General features: G+C 40.0%; 1 protein-coding gene across 1 annotated transcript in view; it reads right to left on the bottom strand.

Annotated features, from left to right (window-relative positions):
- Nucleotides 1-21,779, bottom strand: part of adamts12 (ADAM metallopeptidase with thrombospondin type 1 motif, 12) — a 159,615-nt gene that overhangs the window by 31,781 nt on the left and 106,055 nt on the right. Inside the window, exons 13-15 of the mRNA XM_041234881.1 lie at nucleotides 18,401-18,534; nucleotides 6,309-6,429; nucleotides 410-654 (exon numbers count right to left, since the gene is read on the bottom strand). Coding sequence (XP_041090815.1) covers nucleotides 410-654; nucleotides 6,309-6,429; nucleotides 18,401-18,534 — 500 coding nt within the window. The remainder of the gene's footprint in view (nucleotides 1-409; nucleotides 655-6,308; nucleotides 6,430-18,400; nucleotides 18,535-21,779) is intronic.

Below are 21,779 nucleotides of genomic sequence, written 5' to 3'. Positions count from 1 at the left end.
TTACGCTACAAAAGGGTTTATTTCATTGCTTTTATTACAATGAGGCAAGGAGAAAGCTAAGTCATTTATTCTGAATTGTTAAAGGGAATGTTAGAGGTGACTTTCCTGTGATTTGGAGCTCATTTCCAGGAGTAATGTTTGTAAATCTATTTGTATTGATTGGGTAAAAAGGTCCATAATGGTAAAACCTCTATAACGGTAATTATATTTATGTTGTTTCCAACTTCATATACATACTATATCAGTTTATTACATTTAGATGGGGAAAAAATGGCACATACTCATATATCATAAATTATCATTAAACAAACAAACAAAATAATCCTTGAGAGAAAGGTCACACTTCAAGGTGATCCTGTTCATTGATTTCACAGCCACAGTAATCAATCTGTACAATGTAGTACTGTACCTGTAACCACACAGGCTCCTTAGTTGGTCCCGGTGAAGTCAGGTTCTCCAGGTTCCCACTTCTCTCATAGAAAAAAGTTGTTCCAGCCGCTTTATATTCTCCATTCCACTGGATAATGAACTGGCCATTCAGGTAATACTTCTCTGGATCTTCGCTCCTCAAGGCCAAGAAGTTCCCAGATTCCTTGACCTCTTTCACTACTATATCCCTTGCACCCTTTGGAATCAAGCCCACGTCGACATAACCTAAAAGGAAACAGCACATGAATGAATGGACTTGTAAATTCAATGGACGATAGAACATGGAAATATTGATTCAGTATTTCCATGCTTACCTGCTAAGTGAGACGTTACAGAACAATGGACAAGCGCTACATAAAAGCCTAGGGTCAGCACTATGGGCAGAGAGGTGGAAGGTCAAGGTTTCGTCATGATAAATTGAGCTCACCACTGGCTGACTGGGATATGGGTAATTATACTCTAAGGGAAGTGACATAGCTCTGTGAAAGTGATGGAGCTGTCTCTTCTCCCAAATTATGCTTAACACAGCACCATGTGGTTCTATTTTATTGATTTACATGGTTACTGGTCTAAAAACTAGCACCATTTACATTTTAATATACAAGACTTTGTTTACAAAGATACAAACATCAAACAATATATTTATTCCTGCATACACATTTTCCATTAACAAAATAATAATTAATGCACAACTGAGTAATTCAAACTAGTTCAACATGGTACTGAACAATATTGTGATCGACTGATGTAGAACAACCAACATTCTGGTAAATTTGCTTATCAAACAATTCACAATGGTGTTGAAGGATATTGTACTCCAAATACATAGCAGTTGGATGAAAAATAACATTCTGTTAAATGAAATGCAAATTCAATAATATAGGACCTTAGTTTTTTCAATAGACAATCATGCTTTGCTTATGACAAAAAAAGGCCACAATGACAGTAAAGCCTTCCAATAGCACTTTTTGTTGGAACCCTTTTTCTTGCACATACATCGTTTGAACCCTTGCCCACCAGAAACAGACTGCTTAGAAACAATCTCCCTGTCATGTTGGCAACTACAGAAATACATGAAGAAAATTAGAAAGACATTAGCCAAAGACACTTGGTTATTCTTGAGATTTACCGGTAACTGTCTGAAGTAAAGAGTTATCATGTTTATTTTGGACATTTACCAATTTGCTTGGTAAATGTCGAAATTTACCAGTAAATCCTAATATTTGCCAATATTCAGAATTTTACAGTAACATATACATTGTTCCGAGTTGCTTTAATATTTAATTGATAGGTATAAAACATACAGTAATACTGGTAAATATTGGTAAAAAAAAACTTAGTAAATTCAATGACAGATGTTTCGACTTAGTCCTTTGTGTCACATACTCATATCACTGGATGATGTGATTTCCACCCAACACGTGGGAAGAATCTCTTAATATTCTCAATAAGAGGAGTGTGTATGCTGATGTTGCACATCTGAAACATTTACCTTGCATAGGTGTGAAACATGCTCAATAAAGTAAGTCATACAGGCAAAGGAAAGTCAAACATGGAATTGTCTTCAATTGTAATTATTTTCTCTTCACCACAGTTAACATGGCAACATCTATACCTGCTCCTTATGAGCACTTCCTGATTCCAAATCACATGACACAAGGACCTTTCACCTGTGCATGTCCCAACTGCTGCTCTATAGATATATATATTTTTTAACATTTTTATTAACTTTAACTCATCCTGATTTTGGTACCTATGTCGGCTTCACAACAATATTTCCAAAGCTTCTCTTTCAACGTCCTTGACTCACAAGGGTGTATTAAAACAAGAATCTCTTCAACCAGATCCTCCATGTGTTATCTGTTCTTTAAAAGCACAATCATAACCAACCACACATATAAATCATATTGAAAACGTCCACTTCCTTCAAGACTGTGTCTATGTCAATAGAGTAGACACACAATGACAATTTCATGCTAATAAAACTCTTTCTTGTCCTTTTAAATTATTTTGTGGTATTATGTATTTGTGAAAAATACTTTAGTTTATCAATAGTACTTTGCACTCGTACTCAGAATATATTGTAAACACCATCAAATAATAAGTAAAAAATGCATTAAAAACATTTGAAGATATCCTTTAATTAAAAGAATAAAAAACTAACTAACCTTCAGAAGTATCATCAGAACATAACAATTTGTACATAGCACCACATACATAAGCAGGATAATGTTACACCTGTTAGGGAAAGCATGTTTCTATTTTTGTATTGGAAATACAAGTTAACTTGCAGCTGTTTTTTCTCTTTATTATTGAAAAGTTCAATCAAAGGTATGGACATAACTTTATACAACTCCAAAGAATTATATTTAACCTAGGGTGGTACCAGATATTTTTTAAATGAAAATTCATGTTTCCGATACAATGTTTGCGTCTGTAACATTTGCTTGAAATTGTTTTTTAATCAATTTGACACAAGGTGGTATTACAGTACAGCGCTTGTCTTTATTATTTTACAGAATTTGCTATTTTATTCTACATAAATGCAAAATCTAAAATGCAACTATAGCCATGGCTTTCTGCAACTTTCGGCTCCCATTACATTACCTTTAAAATGAAACAAAGACACCCCCTGTATCCTGTATGCAGTTTAACAGGGCACACTTTTCGGGAATCAAGCGAAGGCCTTGGCTGCGTTGTCTTTGTTCTGAAACAATCTGATCAGATCTTTAGCCTTCCAGTACACGTCCCTGCACTGTAGATGTCTCTAACTACTCTATTATCGCATGCTGCAACGGTTTCTCCATGCCTTAACAGATAACTTGTTGGAAATAATCAAGAATATTAGCCAAGTAGCTGCTAAAAATCTAACATCAATGGTGTCCTGAGGTCAGACCAACATAACCTTCAGTGGTGCTGGTAGACTACATGCCAGAGAAGAAAAATGTAAAAAATGCAGTTTTCATGCTAAAACAGAAGGGGATTATCTCCGTAGCCTAGCTGGATCTATGTGCTTAGAGGGGCGTCTCACAGACTACACTTGATCTTTTTACCTGTTTTTCGTCTCCTGCATGGATATATTCCATTAATAAATTACAGCTCAGCTTTTAGATCTTCAGGAGCTTTTCGACTTGCATCCTTTTTCAGCAGGATTATAGCTTCTTGTTATAGAGTACTATGTTTCAATTGGTAAAGTCAGATGAGTCACGCACGGCTATGATAAGTCTCTCAGAGAAAAGAATCTTTGAACCACGTGGATATTTCTGCATCCAGCAGGAGACATAGGGAGCAAGAAAACACTGGTAAGATAATCATACTAATAAAGTACAACAAATCATCTAAAGTGATTTTCTTAACCACTATGCTGTCTGTGAAACTTAACCCTTATAAATGTGTATCTGGCATGTATGCTGTATGAACTCAATATAAAATATAACCTTGTAGGCTGGCAAAATGCAGAAAATGCATTATCATAACCGTGGTTCACGGAAATAGAAATGTAACCATTACCACATGGGTATTTACCTCCTAAAGACCTGAAACCTGAATAAGATATATCAATGCCGTTTGACAAGCCGTGACGCAGTACAGCCTGCCCCCGAGGCCATGAAAACACTGTGGTCACAGATCTCAACGTCATTTTACCTTCAAATCTGCTGCAATCATGGACCCAGCGACCTTGAAGGTTAATGGTTACATGTTGTTTTCTTCCAATGGTATACCTTGTGAAAGCGTGGTTGACTGATTCCACCCTGTTGTCTCCTTTGCTGCTTGTGGTAACCTGTATTTTCATTGTGCCTGAAAGAAGCTAACAGGCACCATTGACAGTGTCTGAGGTGCAGGCAAGTGTCTTGGAGCAGATGTATAACTGAGGTCAAGGAGGGTTTGGATGGTTTTGGGTGATTTATTTTGCCTTGCTTGAAGTGGCTTGCCAGGGAGTGTAGTGCTGATATTCGACCTGTTAGTATGACTTTATTTAGCCTTGTGTTGAAGGTGGTGCCCAGGAAAGCCAGTTCTTGAGATGGACTTAGCTGAGATTTTCAGAGCTTATCAGGAGCCCCAGGTGAAGTAGGGCAATTAAGTGAGCAAGTCCGCTGCTGGAGGACCGGTCCATGTAGATGTGTGTCACTCCTGTGTTTGGGGGTTGTGACCGGAATGGTATGCGATAGCCATGTTTTGTGAGACCCAAGTGTCTGTTGTAATTTCCCTCCATTGATGAAAGAAATGAGATACCCTGCCCCCAAAGGGTAGGAGGGAGAGATAACTGGTTGGGGTAGGGTTGGGTGGAGAAATGTCAGGGTGATACGCTGGCCCACTTCTGGTTTTGCCTGGGAGGTAGAGGGCTTGGCAAAACAAGGCACCCCCTAGCGACCAGAAGGGAATGTTCTAGTCCCTCGTTTTTTTAGGGCTTGTTTGGTTTCCTTCAGTTGTGCCAGTTCTGACTTCAGGTCAGACCCAAATAGTAGATCACCTTAAAAGGGCATTGTGGTGATTAAACTTCTGTATTAAGGCTTATTAGATGGGCAATCCACCTTGCTATTGTCACTGCAGCTACTGCTCTTGCACTAGAGTCTAGGCTGTAGTAGGCAGTCTGAAGTTGTAGTCATACTGTGCTGTGCCCTTCATCTCCCAGTCATGCTGTATTTGGTAGATGTCCTCCCTCATAGCTAGGGTGGAAGATGAGTGTGCCTTTTCTAGGTATTCAGATCTCTTGGATAGAGGGTCAGAAGAGGGTGTTCAGGTAAAGAGTATGGGGTCAATGCTAAGAGCCTTGACCATGCAGTCCTTGTGACTGAGGTAACCTTATAGAACCATTTTTGTCATGAAATAGATGCATGTCTTGCTTCATATTTTTGCAATATGGTTTCCATGGTTTTCCAAACGTCACTCTGAAAGGGGAAACCCTCAAAGTTGTCCCCTTCTGAAGTGCTGATGACAGAAAGAAAAACCTTTGGCTGACTATTGTGAGGGTGGGGTCACTGCCATTTGATTTACTGCCATGTGTCAGTATCCCTGTAGACAGGTGAGGTGGTATCACCTTCAGAGGGGGGAATCAGAGTCTTCACTTGGCCATCATCAGAGGCCTGGGTGGGGTATAGCTAGAGGGTTTTTTTGTTGCTTGTGCTGCCTTAGCTGCATCCCTTTGTTCAGCCTGTACATCCTTATCCATTGCTGGAATAAAAGTGGTGACAGCTGAAGTAGAAAACAGAGCATCTGGAGCTGTTGCCGTTGTTTGCCGGCGAAGCACTGTTTTTTACCCAGATTTTGACATGCGTTTGATTCCCAATTAGGAGCAGCGTTTGACCCTTTTGTAGGCATACACACATTATGCATTTTATCCTTATGAAAGATAGAGAAAGAGGAGCAGAGCAATCCTCACAGAAAACCATGTTAATTTTGGTTTAAACTGAGTGAGAGCTGAGGATAGAGAAAGCAAGTAGAAAGCATGGCGAGGGGGGGCCCCGGTTGCACTTGCTTTTGTTGATGACATTCCGGCTGAATACTGCAGGATGGATGTCACACTGCCATCCATGGGATCATCCCTTTTTTAAAAATGCAGATAGGTTTCAAGGTTTTTGGATTTTGTTGTTTTTTAAATGATGCATATATATATATATATATATATATATATATATATATATATATATATATATATATATATATATGCTGGTTAGCTCTTCTCTGGGCAATAAATATATATGTACTGTCTATGTGAACTACTTTACCTAACCTGAATAAAACATGATTTGAATTTGAAATAACTGGGCGCCAAGAAGTTAATGAGAAATACATTACAACTTCATTCTAATTCATATGTACAGCTTTAAACTGAAACAAGGTAAAAAGCTCTCCCTAATGGTAAAAAAAAGTAACCGTACCTAACCCTTCACTTGCATCAAACATCTTTGTCACAGTTTGGCAGCCAGAACCATCTCCAAGACACACCCCACAGCGATCTTCAATAGCATTGGAGTCGATTGCATAGTCACATCCTACGTCCTGAAAGAATGCAAAGACGACATTAATTAAAGTAATACACTATAGACGTATAGCCCTTAAATATGAACTCAAACTTTTCTATAAAAATAATTTATCACTTGCTTCCAATAAGGGTGAGAACAGAGAAATCAAATAAAAGTTATGTAACCATTGAAAGGAAAACAGAATGAGGGGAACACTTAAGAATTTGAATTGAAACCATCTCATTATAATTCTTTGAAAGTCTGAAAGAAAAATACATATTTTATTATATTGCCACTCATGGAATTGTCAATTTTTATCTCAAACCTAAAAGTGCCTTGAGGCATATTTATTTATTTAATTTTCTCTGGCACATCCAGACCCATAGTAAATTAGTAACAATGTTATTGAATAAACACGGTCATTGAAGAGTCCGCCCAGAGGACAATCTGCACTTCGTAATACACAATTACCAGAATTACAAAGTTGTTGGTTTTTTTTTTTTTTACTTTTTCACCGTGTTGTCTGTGTTCTACCTTATAACAAGAATACTAGTGTTAGTATAATGGCATTATGGGGCAACTGGGAGTCATGACCGTATCACCTTATAACCTGTACTACAGTATAAAGGGTCACCTTAGAAAGGTGGAGCAGTGTACCTTACTACTAATACTATTGAAACCCAAAATTTGTATTCCATCAGTGACCGAAAATGATTATACTTACACTGCATTACACCAGTATATATTCAAAGAGTTTATTAATTGGTCTCCTAGGGAATTCTGTGTGTGTCCTTTATTTGCATTAGGAATGTCAATATTTGTCAAAGCAAAGCAATGAATTAACCACAGCCATTTCATGGAGATGGTAATATTTTTGTTGTAGTCCTAGATCATATTGATGGTTTCTGTGTGAAGTTTCTGTGCATTAATAAAATGAATTCCAATGACAATGGTGGACAATTTTCACAACTGGACAAATGTTTTTTTCATGTGATTATTTTCTATGTATGAGATGACACACAAACCCTAATTTGGGCTGGTTTGGAAACTAGCTGGATTTACATGAAGTGGCAATGCATCATGGAACAAATTGAATGCTTTCACACACTTGCACACCACAGAGGGCATTCAGAAATAATCACATATCATTTAAATGAGGTGAGTTTTTGGAAAGTCAAAAATATTATCAAAACAGCATGGGATATGGAAGAAATTATGGTTCTTATTGCTGTCTTGGCTGTCTGTAAATTCCAAAGAATCCTATAAAATGAAAGTGTTGAATAGAATATCCCCCAGGCTTAATGGAAAAGGGATCAGCTTTGCATTGCCAAAGCTCAACCTGTGATACAACCTGTAGTGGAAATGAAAAATAAATGAAATAAATAATTAAATATTTATGACTCAATGGCCAATATCTAAAGTGCCATTTAAATCTGAAATATAAATATTATATATTTTTTTCTATTGCACCCATGCGTTGTAACATTTGTCTAGTCACGGTAAAATAATTAGACAATGAAGGAATAAAACTGAAGATGAAAGGGAGGGAAAATTAATGATTCAATTCACATTTCACTGACATGTAAAATAGGCATTTATTTCCACAAGAAAGTGAACTTTAATATACAGTACACCCTCGCTATAACACCCTTCATTATAACAAACCTGGTCGCTGGACCCCAAATAAAAATGAAAAAAAAAAAGATCAAATCAACACACACAGTCAACATCCCGGTACACTCTGTATGCACAGGATGCCACCTCCACAGTGAAGTCAACTGTTTTGTCTTAATAAAAAGCGCATTCTGTGTAACTACGCCTCCGAAACGAAAATCACTTTATGTTGCAACAAAGCTGGAAACTATATTGATTGTTTGTAAACAAGAGTAACGCAGGCATGTCTGTGACGAATATAGGCTGTCAAAAAACCCTTTTTTGGCTTGTTCAGCAACCATGCGGCAAACCAAAACTGATTAAAGAAAAAACAACAACAAAAAAAACTTGAGGATCTGATGAACTTTTCATGTCAAACTTCATGTCAGGATGGTTTGGAATAAAAACTCAGTTTGAAATTCTTGCATATTGGATTAAGATTTGGTGGACTTTGAAACGATTCATGTCAGATGGATTTTGAATAAATGTTCAACTCCAATTTGAGATTTGTGCTTTCTGTACTGCATTTTAATTCTTTAACGAATAGGATAAAGCAAAGGCAGAATACAGCATACATGAGACAAACAGGTACATGTAATTCTATTTTATTCACAATCTCATCTCATTATCTTAATCCAACAATTTATAGTTCATATTGATTGTCCTTTTGCTATAACACACCCTTTGATATAACGAACAAAAGGCTTGCACCCCAAAAGATCAGTTATACCGAGGGTGTACTCTATTTTAGTGGGTGTAATGTAATAAAATGATATACATACATTTTATTTCGGAATGACCTATATACCACATGAATAAGCCCTACTTGACTAGAGAATTTACCTGGATTGCATCAATCATCCCTTTTAGAACAGCAGATTATAGGGTCATCAAATCATCCCCTGAGTAATCGCACTGGGGAATAATGTATATTTAAATATAAATTATTTATTTTCCAGTAGTGTTAAGCTACTAAAAGCCAAATTAAACATACAGGGCACAATTTTCATGACTGGGTAAAGTGGTGGCTTCTGGCGCTGTTAAAATCTTTAGGACCATGCAAAGACGTTGGTTATCAGTGGAGCTTGTGTCCATTATAAAATTCAAAAGGGCAAGTGATCACAGAAGACAGGTTAAAAATAAACAAAAAGAAAGATATGAAGCGCATTTGTACTTAACAGTTGGAATAGTACACATTTCTATAATCATTTATCTCTTAAATAACTTTTTGAACAACACGCAGCTTAATTAATTTTGCAGTACACAGTTAGCTCCGGAGTCCAACTCCATGTGTTTCATGTAGCTGTACATGAGTATAGCACTCCCACTCTACCCACAGGGGGCATTCTGATACTGAACCAGTTACATGTCTGTACTTTTTTCTGTACTCCCAGTAAACTTGTATTCATTTCAACCTAGCATGGTGTCAATCTCATTCATTGCAAATACACAGCAAGACACTGCACCCATCTAAATGAAATAAACAGGGGTGGGCAACAATATGAAAATTGTACATCTATAATGTGCACAGACTGCAGCATTAAGGAAGGCTCCCTCTCCAGTCTGTCCTACAATGACTCTCTGGGGGTTGGTAAGGGGTGGTAAGGGGGTTGAAATGCAGGGTCGAAGCGATGTTGACCGTGTCGATATTGGTGGTTGCGGCGGTCCGGGTTCTGAGTGGCGGTTGTCACGGTGTCTGGATCCGCCGTCCAGAGGTCCCTCCCTCACTGCTCTCCAGAGTGCTTTGATCACTGGAGTCACCTGCTCCCGACTGGAGCCTATGGGCCTGGCTCTGCTTTTTCCTGTGGAACGAGCTGGGTGTCTTTCGTGTTCTCCACTTAGATCCCACTTTACTTCTGCACCATTGTAGTGTTCATCCTTAAGCAGGTTCCTAGCAGGATGAAATGAAACACCGGAGACAGCGTGCAGTCAAAAGCAGTTACAACTGATGTTTTTATTAATGCTTTCCAATGCTGTCCTTCTGCGCTGGCCCTCAGTAAATGGTCTTTAGCTCTTATACTGCTCTCACACACCACAACCAGCTGGCAGCACAGTGCCCATATTTCTAACCATAGCTCCACCCATGCCACATACCATTGGTTCATTCAAAACACAACATGCCATTGACTCTGGTGGTCACCCATTTGATGACGTGACACCCCACTCTCACACACAAACAGAAGTAAACAGCCGCGAGCGGGTTACTCAAGACTGCACCCACGTAAAAGAGAGAGTGAGAGAGAGTGAAGAGAGAGACAACAAATACCCGCTGATAACAGGCAGTAGTGGAATAATCAAGATGGCACCCGAGTAAAAGAGAGAGAAAGAGATAACACACACCCGCTGAAAACAGGCAGTAGCGGGCTAATGAAGACGGCACCCATGTAAAAGAGAGAGAGAATAACATGCATTTGCCACACATTCTAACACAGACTCAAACTTAACATTTATGCAGGGCATCTATTCGCATAGACTTTAATAACAAACGCACTGCTTATATTGTAGTAATCACTCGTATTAATCCACAAATCAGCCGTTTTCACCTCATTACCTTGCCGTTCACATAGATTTCAATACAAAAGGCAGCACTTTACTGTAATAAAAGCTTGACAGATCGCTTGACTATTTAATCCCTGTATGCAGTGTCGAGTTTACAGTTTGAAAAAAACAGCACTGACTGCAACAGCAAGCAAGCAAGGCTGGAAAGAGAAAAGGAAATAATTTCAGTCCTTCTTTGCTGTAAAATGGATGGCAGGGATTTGTGATTGACAAATAGAAAATCTGACATTGTTTTACAGGAGTTAACCACCTGCCTGTGGTTTACCATGCAAACAGAACCAAGTATATTTTGTATATTTTGACTGACACTGGCACTCAGGGTATATTTTGAGTGACACTGACACTCAGGGTATATTCTGAGTGACACTGGCACTCAAGGTACTTGCCTCCAAGTCGTCCTTCAGTTCGTCACATAAATCCAAAGTGGTTGCTTTATCAAGCCGATATCACTTGCGGTTTAGTAAGGTCCAGCCAACTGACCCTTTGATGATTCACTCGTGGGGTGTACTTTCGGCGGTGCCTGGGTTTCTGTATTGGGGTAAAAGTTCTACTATTTTCCCTTTCATCCTCTAAAATTGCAGCAATCCCGAAAAGCACATTCAGTTCCATCACAATCTAACACTCACTCCTCCACCAGATTCTGTTTTATTTGAGCGTAGTGCTTTTATATTGTCTCTTTCAATCAGTTTAATTCCTTTAGGACAACTTGAAACAGGCGGATATATTTTTGTCAGGAATGACTCGCTAACAACTTTGATTTTGGGGCGGCGAGTATGCTAACTGGGTGCTCGCCTCATTTGCATAAAATTTCCCGAACTGTTGGAATTGGGGTTTCTGTTTTCTCTTTTTATGCTTTCCGACAACTTTTGATTTTGGGTCGGAGCATTTTGGGACCGTTGTGCGAGAGCCGGTGGTCTGTGAAAGGCTTGCGCCAATGACTATAGGTCGCAGAACCTTCACTTCTAAAGGAGAAGTAACGCTGATTTTCCTGTTAAACTAATCTGATGTGAAATGTTATTCAATTGGTACCATATTTCTTGCATATTTTACCATTATGAGGTGGCATTTTTAAAACATCAAGTATAAATATATCGATCCCATCAAACGGTATGTACAATTATTATATATAAGCTCAAACATTAGTGGTGCAGGGCCCACATTATAGAATATTGGTGGCGCTTGGGCAACACGGCACATATAAACATATTTAAAAAAAGACAGGGTGTGGCATAGTTGGCTGTTATCTGTTGGATAACACAGTGGAGACCACTGAACTCAAACCAAAAGCCAAGAACAAACTGAAAAAGTTACCTGTCTGGAGTCTGAACAAATAAAAAGAAAGAGGAGCAGCACTTTAATGCAAACAAGACAACCTTTGCAGATAAGTGACGCTGTTAGTTGTTTTGTTTCATCTGGTCGATGCTGCAACTTGATGTTTTGTTTTGTTTAGTTTAGTTAGGAACTGTGGAGTTAGCTTGTTTGTGTTTGGTGATTTTAAGAATTATATTGGTTTTGATATTATTGTTGTTATCTGAAGTAAATTAAATTTAAAAGAAACAAGGTGCTATGATGACCTTTTTAACTATCTATTAACAAAGTGAGCTATCATTGGAGTTCTGATCACTACCTGCTTTCAATAACCTGGTACAGATCTATTTTGTTTGTTTGTTTCCCCCCCCTCTCCCGGGTATGTGTGCACAGGGCTGGCGTGGCTATGTTCCACTGACTGGGATTGGGATGCTGTTCTGTACGAACTGCCAGCCATCATAACACGTGTTTCTTTTGTTTACTGTACGGGTGATTGGGGGACATTTTGACATTATGTGGGAGTTTATACCGTTCATCGCTTACTGGGAGCGAATCACGTTAACACAAACATGCCTGTTCTAAGCAGTGCAACTTTATTAGCACTAAAAAGTATGTATCTATGAGCATACGTCAATTTTATTTTAATCCCACGATATCACTATATGGAAATTATTATTGAAATCATATCAAGATTGGTGCCCACCCCTAGAAATGAATGTTTATTTTTTATTTTATTATTATACCCCAGCTATAGAAACGTTTTCTTTAATTTTCTAATTATATTTATTTCAATTTTACACTATCATACTGAGTTACCATAACTAATACTGGATTCAATGTGAGATCTTTCAACACTTGGCGACTTTTGAATTATTACATTTACTGTATTATTACTACCTGTACAGTATTTTCTTTAAATTCATAGGTTCTTATTTCATTTTCAGCAATCTGATTGGCTACATTAGTATGCATAGTAATTAGAATTACAACACGTACTAAAGTCAAACGAGATTGTGTAGTATATAACACATTTTTGACCCGGATGGCCTGCCATACGTTTGTAATCAAAAAGTTACGCCACTGAAGTAAATTGCAATTGCTCTGGGTCACAGAAACGAGAAAGAAAAGCACAACTGAATAATAATAATAATAATAATAATAATACATACATACATACAGATACAGATAATGTTTGTTTTCCTAATGTATCAATACCATAATGTTTAGCTAACTGAATAAAAAAATTAATTAAGCTGCGCATTGTTCAAAAGGTTCATTAAGAGACAAATCACTAAATAAATGTATACCATTGCAACTGTTAAATACAAATGTGGCGCTGCATATCCTTTTATTTGGTTTATTTCACCTGTCTTCTGTGATCACTTGCCCTTTTAAATTTTAACATTGACACAAGATCCACTAACAACCAACATCCTTGCATGGTCCTAAAGTGATTGAACAGAGCCAGCGCCACCACTTTGCCCATTCATGAAAATCGGGCCCACAGTCTTAATACATTTAAATCATTTTAGAAGTCACCATTGTACTTGCCTACTTTATTACATTGGGGATACTGTGTTTTAGTTGCCAAATTGAAGCTATTTATTATGTGACCACCAGAGAAATAAAAAGCTAGTTTATCATATGTAACTTGCCAATGGATATGGCTGTTGTCTGCTTAACAGCATCATCAAGACTTACTTATTTATGAGGTCATTAATGAATGCTTGTGGAACACTGGCAGCATAGGGGCTAAGTGAACATGGCTCGTGGGGGAGGAGTATGGTGATCCATATGCCAAAAATTGCAGGCAGATCTGGAGAGCAGGCTGTGCGTGGGAAATAAATAAATCCCACATTGCGTCCAGCTACAAGTTTGAATTGTGTGGCAATGACACTGACGATGATCTCTATGAGGATTGCAGAGGTTTTTGTGGTGTTCCAAAGCAACCTCTGTGCAAGTACAATATTGGTGCTTAACAGTGGTGCAGTGCAGTCCGGGTTTGATGCTGGCTTATCAGCGACAGCTCCTGGATATTTAGCCGTCTACAAATGGCAAAAACAAACAGTTAATGGGCAGAAAGCACAACATTAAACACTCACAGTTTATCTCTACTCCTCACAGTCAATCCGTAACCACAACAGAGGTACAGATCACTCGGCCACATCCCCTGATATACCCTCAGTCACACGCCCCTTTGGTAGCGAGTGCAATCATGTCTCCTCTAATCCAGGACTGACACATCGCCTACCACAGTAAGGAACCGACTTCCAGTATTGTGGCTTCGCCCCCTTTTGGATGACCGACTTCCGACTGACCCTGGAATGAACTGTCAAACCATCCAGTCGTGGGCACACTGTTCCTGTTATACCATGCCTTCACAGGTCAGGTAGGGAGATTGTTGACACAAATTCATTCGCTCTCGGTCACAGCCTCCCATAGTGTTAACAACACACCCACTCAAAGCAAGGACATTAACACCAGATTTCTGATGTCTTTGTGTTCTGGGTCTTCTTCAAACACTTTTATCCAGTAAATGTTCATTAAGTTTACACATGGTTAAAACAAGTATAGAAAAGGTGAAAATAAATATGTTCATACTGTATCTACAAATATAGGTATCTTACAGTACTTACCTACTGATATGCTGCTTGATGCATTGGGTTCCGAAAATGATTAAATACTGTCTGTCAAAATGTAAAAGTCATGACAAGAGCCAGGGGACTTTGTACGTTACAAATGTTATAGAATGCATCACAAATCACCTGCACATTTAATACATGGAATCCCTTCCTGTTGACATACAGTATATATATTAGGGTGATCCTTATTTTTGAAAGTCACAAATCAAAAATAATCAAGCTTTCACACCCTGCATCACATTTCAGTAGAAAACAATAACTGTGAAATTTCAGGAAATCGAGATTTAGGCCCTGTCCTCATTACATAACTGATCTTGAGAACCATATTCAAAAACTTTAATTAATCCAGCTCAAAGCATCTACACTGAAAATGTTTCATGTTTAGCTGGGCTTAATGTCTACAAACATTATTCAAATAGCTTGACTACAGTTCCTAGCAGCACAACGAACACTGGAAATGAATACGATGGTATCGCACCATGCACTGTATTTTATTTTAAAATAATGTGTTATGCTCCATATTCATAGAGGTCCATATTGCTAAAAAGAAATAAAACATGTATTTTGGAAAAATGAAATGGGAACACACAAACACAGAAGCTGGGCTTGAAGTTTTCATTTTTAATCAGGCAACGTCCCGTAAACAAATTTAGCTGATTCAGTTTTATAATTAAACTCATACAAGGCTGTTAATTATAAAACAATCTTTGTTTTTACTTTCATATCTTGCCTGAGCCTAATTCTGGTCCCCATAATTTTATTTTAAACAGCACTGACAAATTACATGAATTTTTCATCCCTGATCCTACTTTTAACTTGCATTTCATTTCTGCAATCACCTAATTTAACTTTGTGCTTTTGTTATTTTCCCAACTATTTTAACAGAGATGTCCTGACAGCTTTTGTTTGTAAGCATACAAATGAATACCATGTGCAGAGTGCACACTGATAGCAAGTCCTTCAGGAGCCTTCTCTGAGTATTTCACAAAGCATTTTGGGATATTGGAGGACTGTGACAGAGACAACGATTCCTGGTGGTAAATCTCCCTCCCGACCTGTGAGGGCGCTAAGTATCAAGGACTGAGTGCCTTGGACTTTTTGGCCTGACAATTCATTCCACGGGGTAAAAGGAAGTCGGATCTCCATGGATTGGAAAAATCAGCCTGTACCTTGTGGGAAAGAGACGTTTTATCATTATTTGGGACTGCAACCTGTGTTATTTTCCCTGTGCTTTTCCATTGCTGTGTATTGCCAGGGATGTTTTTTTTTTGGTCACCAGACCTGGACAGTGGAAAGAAATTTCCTTTAGAATATAAATCTGACTGGCTCATTACGCACTGCATCAATCCTGCACCTGGACAGTCGACCACTTTCCCCACACAGAGACAGAATGATTCAGAAAGCTGCAGCTTGATCCTCTTTCGCAGATCCTCTGTTCCTTTGACCTGCTCTTGTGCTAGCAGCATGGCTCTTTTGAGAGAGACCAATGAGTCAAAGAACGCTAGGCCATGAACATGAAGATCCTGAAGACTTACAGCAGGTGTGCCATGCATCGTGCTCTATGAAGTCCTGCTAGAGCTTGGAAGCAAACTCTTCCAGGAGGCACACCACCCAAGAAGATGATGATCAGTTGAAGCAGTTCTCGATAATCTTCTTTTGGTTGTGTATCTTAAAGCTGCTGTTGGGCGAAGGTGAGAACTTTTTTCATGTCGTCTGTGATTTTCAAAGTCACTTCCTTGTCATCCAATCCTGTCCGAAACGTGGCGTGATCAATGAGGCTCCACCGATTTTTGGAACGCTTGAAGAGTTGGATGTCTAGCCCTGAAGAAGCTAGAAGTGTGAGTGTGAAGACTTTCTCAAGGACAGCTTTAAGTGGTTGTGACATGCGAAGGGAGAGCAGTTTCCCATTTTCTGTTCCAAGAAGATGCAAGCACCAGATTTGTGACCTGTGTTTGCAGAAGTCGTGTCGAAGGCCATGCCACAAATGCGTTCCATGATGCCCCACTCTTCGATAGTTGTATATACTGCACCAGCTGTGGACTCTCCTGTCCCATTTAGCAACTTTGGCACTGCAAGGAGCTGATGGACTCCAGACCCGGACACCAAAATTGGAAGATGATTGACTGTTTCTTTGCCAGTCAAGAAGGGAAAGGTGCATATCAAGCAAAAATAGTAAAAACTTCAAGGTTGATGAGGCACCTCTAAGTACAATTCAATTTTGATGACATTTTGCAGGGAGTAGTTTTTCACCAATTGAAAAAAAAAATGAGGGTTGAGAGGTCAAGATTTCATATTTTCATGTTTTACCATATGTATAGAAACCACCCTAATGTATATGCATGGTGTTATGGTGATTTGAGTGCAACATGTGTGCAATCGATTTCATCCATTACTCTGAGAAAACCGGTCATGACATAAAACCCTTGTAATATTTAGTAGCTACACCTGATTAAGTGGGATACTGATATAATGTTTAACACTGTTTACTAATGCAGACATGACCTTATGGGTAACTGCAGAGATGGTAGATTGATTGAGTCCCACCAAGGAGCTTGTAGCCCTTTGAAATGACCAAGTGGCATAGAAGGACAATGCTGTCAACAAATTAATACGCAATGGTACCACGTAACCCCTATTAGTAGGCGATTCAAGATCCTCCCACAGAGCCTGACAGACAAGAGCTGCCCTATCCAGACGCAATCAAGTTTTTAGATCATCATCTAGCAAATCCAAGAAATGAACCCTGATCCTGTACACCCTCTTTCTGTATTGTCAACATCTCAGCTGGGGTCTGTCAATCTCAGGCTCAAACTCAAGCTCTAAAATTGCATTTGCTGCTGTGACTCCCAACAAAACCATGCTTGTTAAAAAAAAAAAAAAAAAAAAAAAAACAAAGGACTTACCTGCAGTACTGTTGGAATGAGTTATATCATGTTTTGTTCCTGACCCCTCCCCCCTTTTCCACTTATAAATTAACTATTGACAAATTATGGCAAATAGCACTGACTGGGTTTAAATGTCTGATCTAGAAGAAAAAAGCAATTTCACTAGGTGTTACCAGTCTGTGCTTGGATGGATTTTATTTATTCATGGAGCTTTTTCATGGATTATTAGGTCATAGTAAAACATGACACATATCTGCTTGCTTGATGATGTATATAAAGTAATAAATAAAAAGGACAGCTGTCAGTTGAGCAGATGTGCAAAGAAAAAGCACTGACCCAGCGGCACCTGGAATTATTAAACCATAAATCACATGTCCATTACAGTATGAAAGAAAAACAAGTCACACGTAAAGAGTTGGATGAAAAACACCCCCTGTTGTAATTAGCAGCATGTTACTGACCACATTTATAATGGTTGGCGCACCTTATGACCTGTAGAGCACACAGAAACACCAGGTAACAAAATATAACACCCTTGAAATTTGTTAAAATAATGTCTTAGCAATGTACCATCTCAACCTAAAGGTGTCACCTAGTGGTACCCTGTTCCACCACAGAGGATATCCTACGGAGTACCGTGTTAACTATCCAACATGTTCCCAAGGGATTTCTCATTAAAAGTGGGGACAATCTTTTTAGATCTAACTGATTTGAATCCAAGAAGAAATTACTCCAGGATCAAATAAACGAAACAGAGACAAAAATATGTTTTTTTGCTGGTGAAAAAAAAAAAAAAAAAAAAAAAAAAAAATTGGGAACTTAATTTGAACTGCTATAAATATTATTTGTCTAATTAAAATATATTTGTAATAATGTCCTTGATAGTTTCTGACGAATACTACCAAGAAACACAGAAGTCTATGTATAGTAGCTTTGAGAAAGAAACATACCCCAACACTACCTTACAAACACTATTGACACAGATATTTCTGCTGTTGTCGTCATCAAAACATGAGGTCCCATCTATGACAGCGTCCAACATTTTCTCAGAAAATTGTCCATCAACAGGCCGACAGTGAAGCTCGCATGGGTTTACTACAGCAAAAAAGAGACAAGAAGCAAACACTGAAACAGACAGTTTCTAGAAGTGCTTTGCCCTCTTAACCAAAACAGATGTTCTAACAGTTGGTATATTGGAATAAGAGCGAGAGCACAGTGAGATAAGAATTACATCCAGGAGAGGTACCTGTTTGTGAAAATCAATTACAAAAAATATTATGGGGTCACTAATACTATTGTATTTATTACCATCAGATGCAGATTAACACCAATTTAATAATTGTAATTCAGCATTATTCATCATCAAGTCCTAGCTTGCTAAAGTATCAGGATTACAGAAGGTGTCTTGTCAGCAGATGCAATTTAATTACATCCTTTCCATAGAACTGAATTACAATATCCAGGCCACTTGAGCACACTGGATTAATCTGCTTTCGAAAGCTCTTCTTACCAAAAAGCATTAGGAGTATAACAGGCATCATCCTCCATCTTTAGACAGAACAAATGTCCAGAAATATTTTTTTTTTCATTGAAAACATTTTGAACAGCACCATGGTTAAAAATAGCAGTTTACTGATTTACCAATGTGGAACTAAAGCTGTCTGATTTGCATTGAATTGTCAGTGGTTCTGACTGCAAGTTTATATTATATTGATATTACGCCATTTTTCTTCACTAATCTTAACATAATCTACATTTTCATACCATCTCATTTTAACAGTGCATTATGCAATTCTATTTGTTCTCTATTGCTGTTTTTGCTGCTATGCAATATGAAGAAATTGATAAGACCTCATCAAAACTATTTTATTTTCAGTACTTCTAAATTATGGTGGTCACTGATCAGAAATCTCCTTTTTATCAGGCAACTTGTTTTAAATACATCACAATAACGAATCAAATGGAGGTAGAAGGAAGACTGTGAATTAACACTAGGAGGCAGCGTGATCCAGTGGTTAAAGTCCATGGCTTGTAACCAGAAGTTCAAATCCCACCGCTGCCACTGACTGACTCACTATGTGACAATGAGCAAGTCATTTAACCTCTTAGTGCTCCCATCCTGCGGATGAGATGTTAAATCAGTATCCTATTTTAAGTGACTGTCACAAAGACGGCCGGAGTGGGGGACGTCAGACCAGAAACAAGAACCAGGAAATAAACGGCAGAGGGGTGGAGTTTGGTGGAGCTGAGCGAATGGTCTAGCTCAGCATTCAATGAATGAACAGACAGTAAATAAAAGGTTTGTAACAAATAAAAACAAAGGACACAGAACTCATCGCCAAAACAAAAAGACAAACAAAACGGACTATACAGACAAACATGCTGAGCATATATTTACCTACTAATCTTATTATTATCACAATTATTACCTCCGTCTCCTATCCTGTTCTCCACTCACCGAACACACAACCCCGAGTGGGTGAAAACATGCAGCTTTTATGCAGCTGTACCGAGACTCGATTGCTAATCAGAAATGCTGCCAATGGTGCGGCTGTCAGCAGACGTGCTGACAGCTCCCAGACTGACTCCTTCAGCCGGGGCAAGTCCAGCAGCGAAAAACCTGCTGGGGTTGGTGGTCTCCAGACCTCCCCCAAGATCTCCGGCAGCGAAACTGCTGCGGGGGAAGGTGGTCTCCTGACCTCTCCCCCCTTTATAGCTGACAGCTCCCTCTGGGGGGACTCCGGCCACACAGACCCCTGCAGCCAAGCAGAGCTGACTGCAAGCCCTGGCAAAGCAGTTCGAGACCCCAGGCGATGCGGAACAGCTGGCAACCCCAGGCGATGCGCAGCAACAGGTAACCTCAGGCGATGCGGAGCAACAGGCAACCCCAGGCAATGCGGAGCGGCTGGCATCCTTGGGTGATGCCAGGCAGGCATCCTTAGGTGATGCCAGGCAGGGAGTCAGGACAAGCTGGGGTGCAGGCGTTGGCCCTCTTCTCGGCCACTGCGGCCAGATGGTTCTTCCCCATGCTTCCCTCAGCAGCCTATGCAAGGGCTGCTGAGGAACGCCGGTATTTACTCCTGGTCCTTCTGGTGCAGGGAGAGGCAGCTCCTGTTCCTCTCCTCGTGATGGTGGGGGAAGTGATACAAGCAGGCATTCATCCTCTGCTGGTGGAAAGGGACCCAGCAGGCATTCACCCCCTGCTGGTGGAGGAAGTGATACCAGCAGGCACTCATACTCTGCTGGTGGGAAAAGTGATACCGGCAGGCATTCATTCTCTGCTGGTGGAAAGGGACCCAGCAGACATTCACCTCTGCTGGTGAGGGAAGTGATACCAGCAGGCATTCATCCTCTGCTGGTCGGGGAAGTGATACTAGCAGCCATTCATCCTCTGCTGGCGGAAAGGGACCCAGCAGGAATTCACCCTCTGCTGTTGGACGGGAACCCAGCAGATGGAGGTGGCGGAGGCAGAAGCAGCTCCTGCTGCTCTGCTCCTGCCAGTGGAGGTGGCGGAGGCGTATAGTCTCCTGTCGGTGAAGGTGGCGGAGGCAGAGGCAGCATGTAGCCTCCTGGCAACAGAGGTGGGAGCGGCGTGTAGTCTCCTGGCGATGGAGGTGAGAGCGGCGTGTAGTCTACCCTTGTTTCAGGGGACTGGTGCGGCTCTCTCTCACTTGCAGGGGACTGGTGTGGCTCTCCCTCTAGGGGTGAAACCAACAGGCATTCTTCCCCTGCTGGTGGTGGTGGAATCAGCATGCATTTTTCTTTTGCTGGTGGAGCTGGAAGCAGCTGTCCCTCGGCTTTGAATTCCTGCGGTCCCCCCGTTTGGGCGCTGGACACTCACGGTCCCCCCGTTTGGGCGCTGGATGCACGGGCTCCTCCCACTTGGGCATTAGTTCCCCCTCTGCATATTGCATGGGGCATAGGGCCAATGTGTGCCCATATACCCCATAGCCGGGGCACAACTCCGCCGCGAGGCACTGGAAAAAAACCTTCAAGCCGTCGTCCCCGACATCCTCTTGCTGTTGCAGCTTTCCTCTCTCCCTACTCCTTCTCCCCACCTTCCTCTCTTGGGCCGGTTCCTCCTCCTCCTCCTCACAGTGGCGAAAGGGACAGTTGGCGAACAGATGGTCCTGGTCGCAGAGGAGGCACTTGTTAAATCGCCGTGGATGTCTGGCCATTAGGCGACACTCCTCCTCCCTGTCCTTCACCTCTTTATCCTCCTTCCATCCCATTTTATTTATTTATTTATTTTGTAATCCAAATTATTATTATTATTATTATTATTATTATTATTATTATTATTTTTTTCTTAAAAAACTGCGGTTCCTGCTCTAGTCTGT

Source organism: Polyodon spathula, chromosome 2, assembly GCF_017654505.1.
Source record: "Polyodon spathula isolate WHYD16114869_AA chromosome 2, ASM1765450v1, whole genome shotgun sequence".
Classification (NCBI taxonomy): Eukaryota; Metazoa; Chordata; class Actinopteri; order Acipenseriformes; family Polyodontidae; genus Polyodon; species Polyodon spathula.
This window is presented reverse-complemented; position numbering and strand designations above follow the sequence as displayed.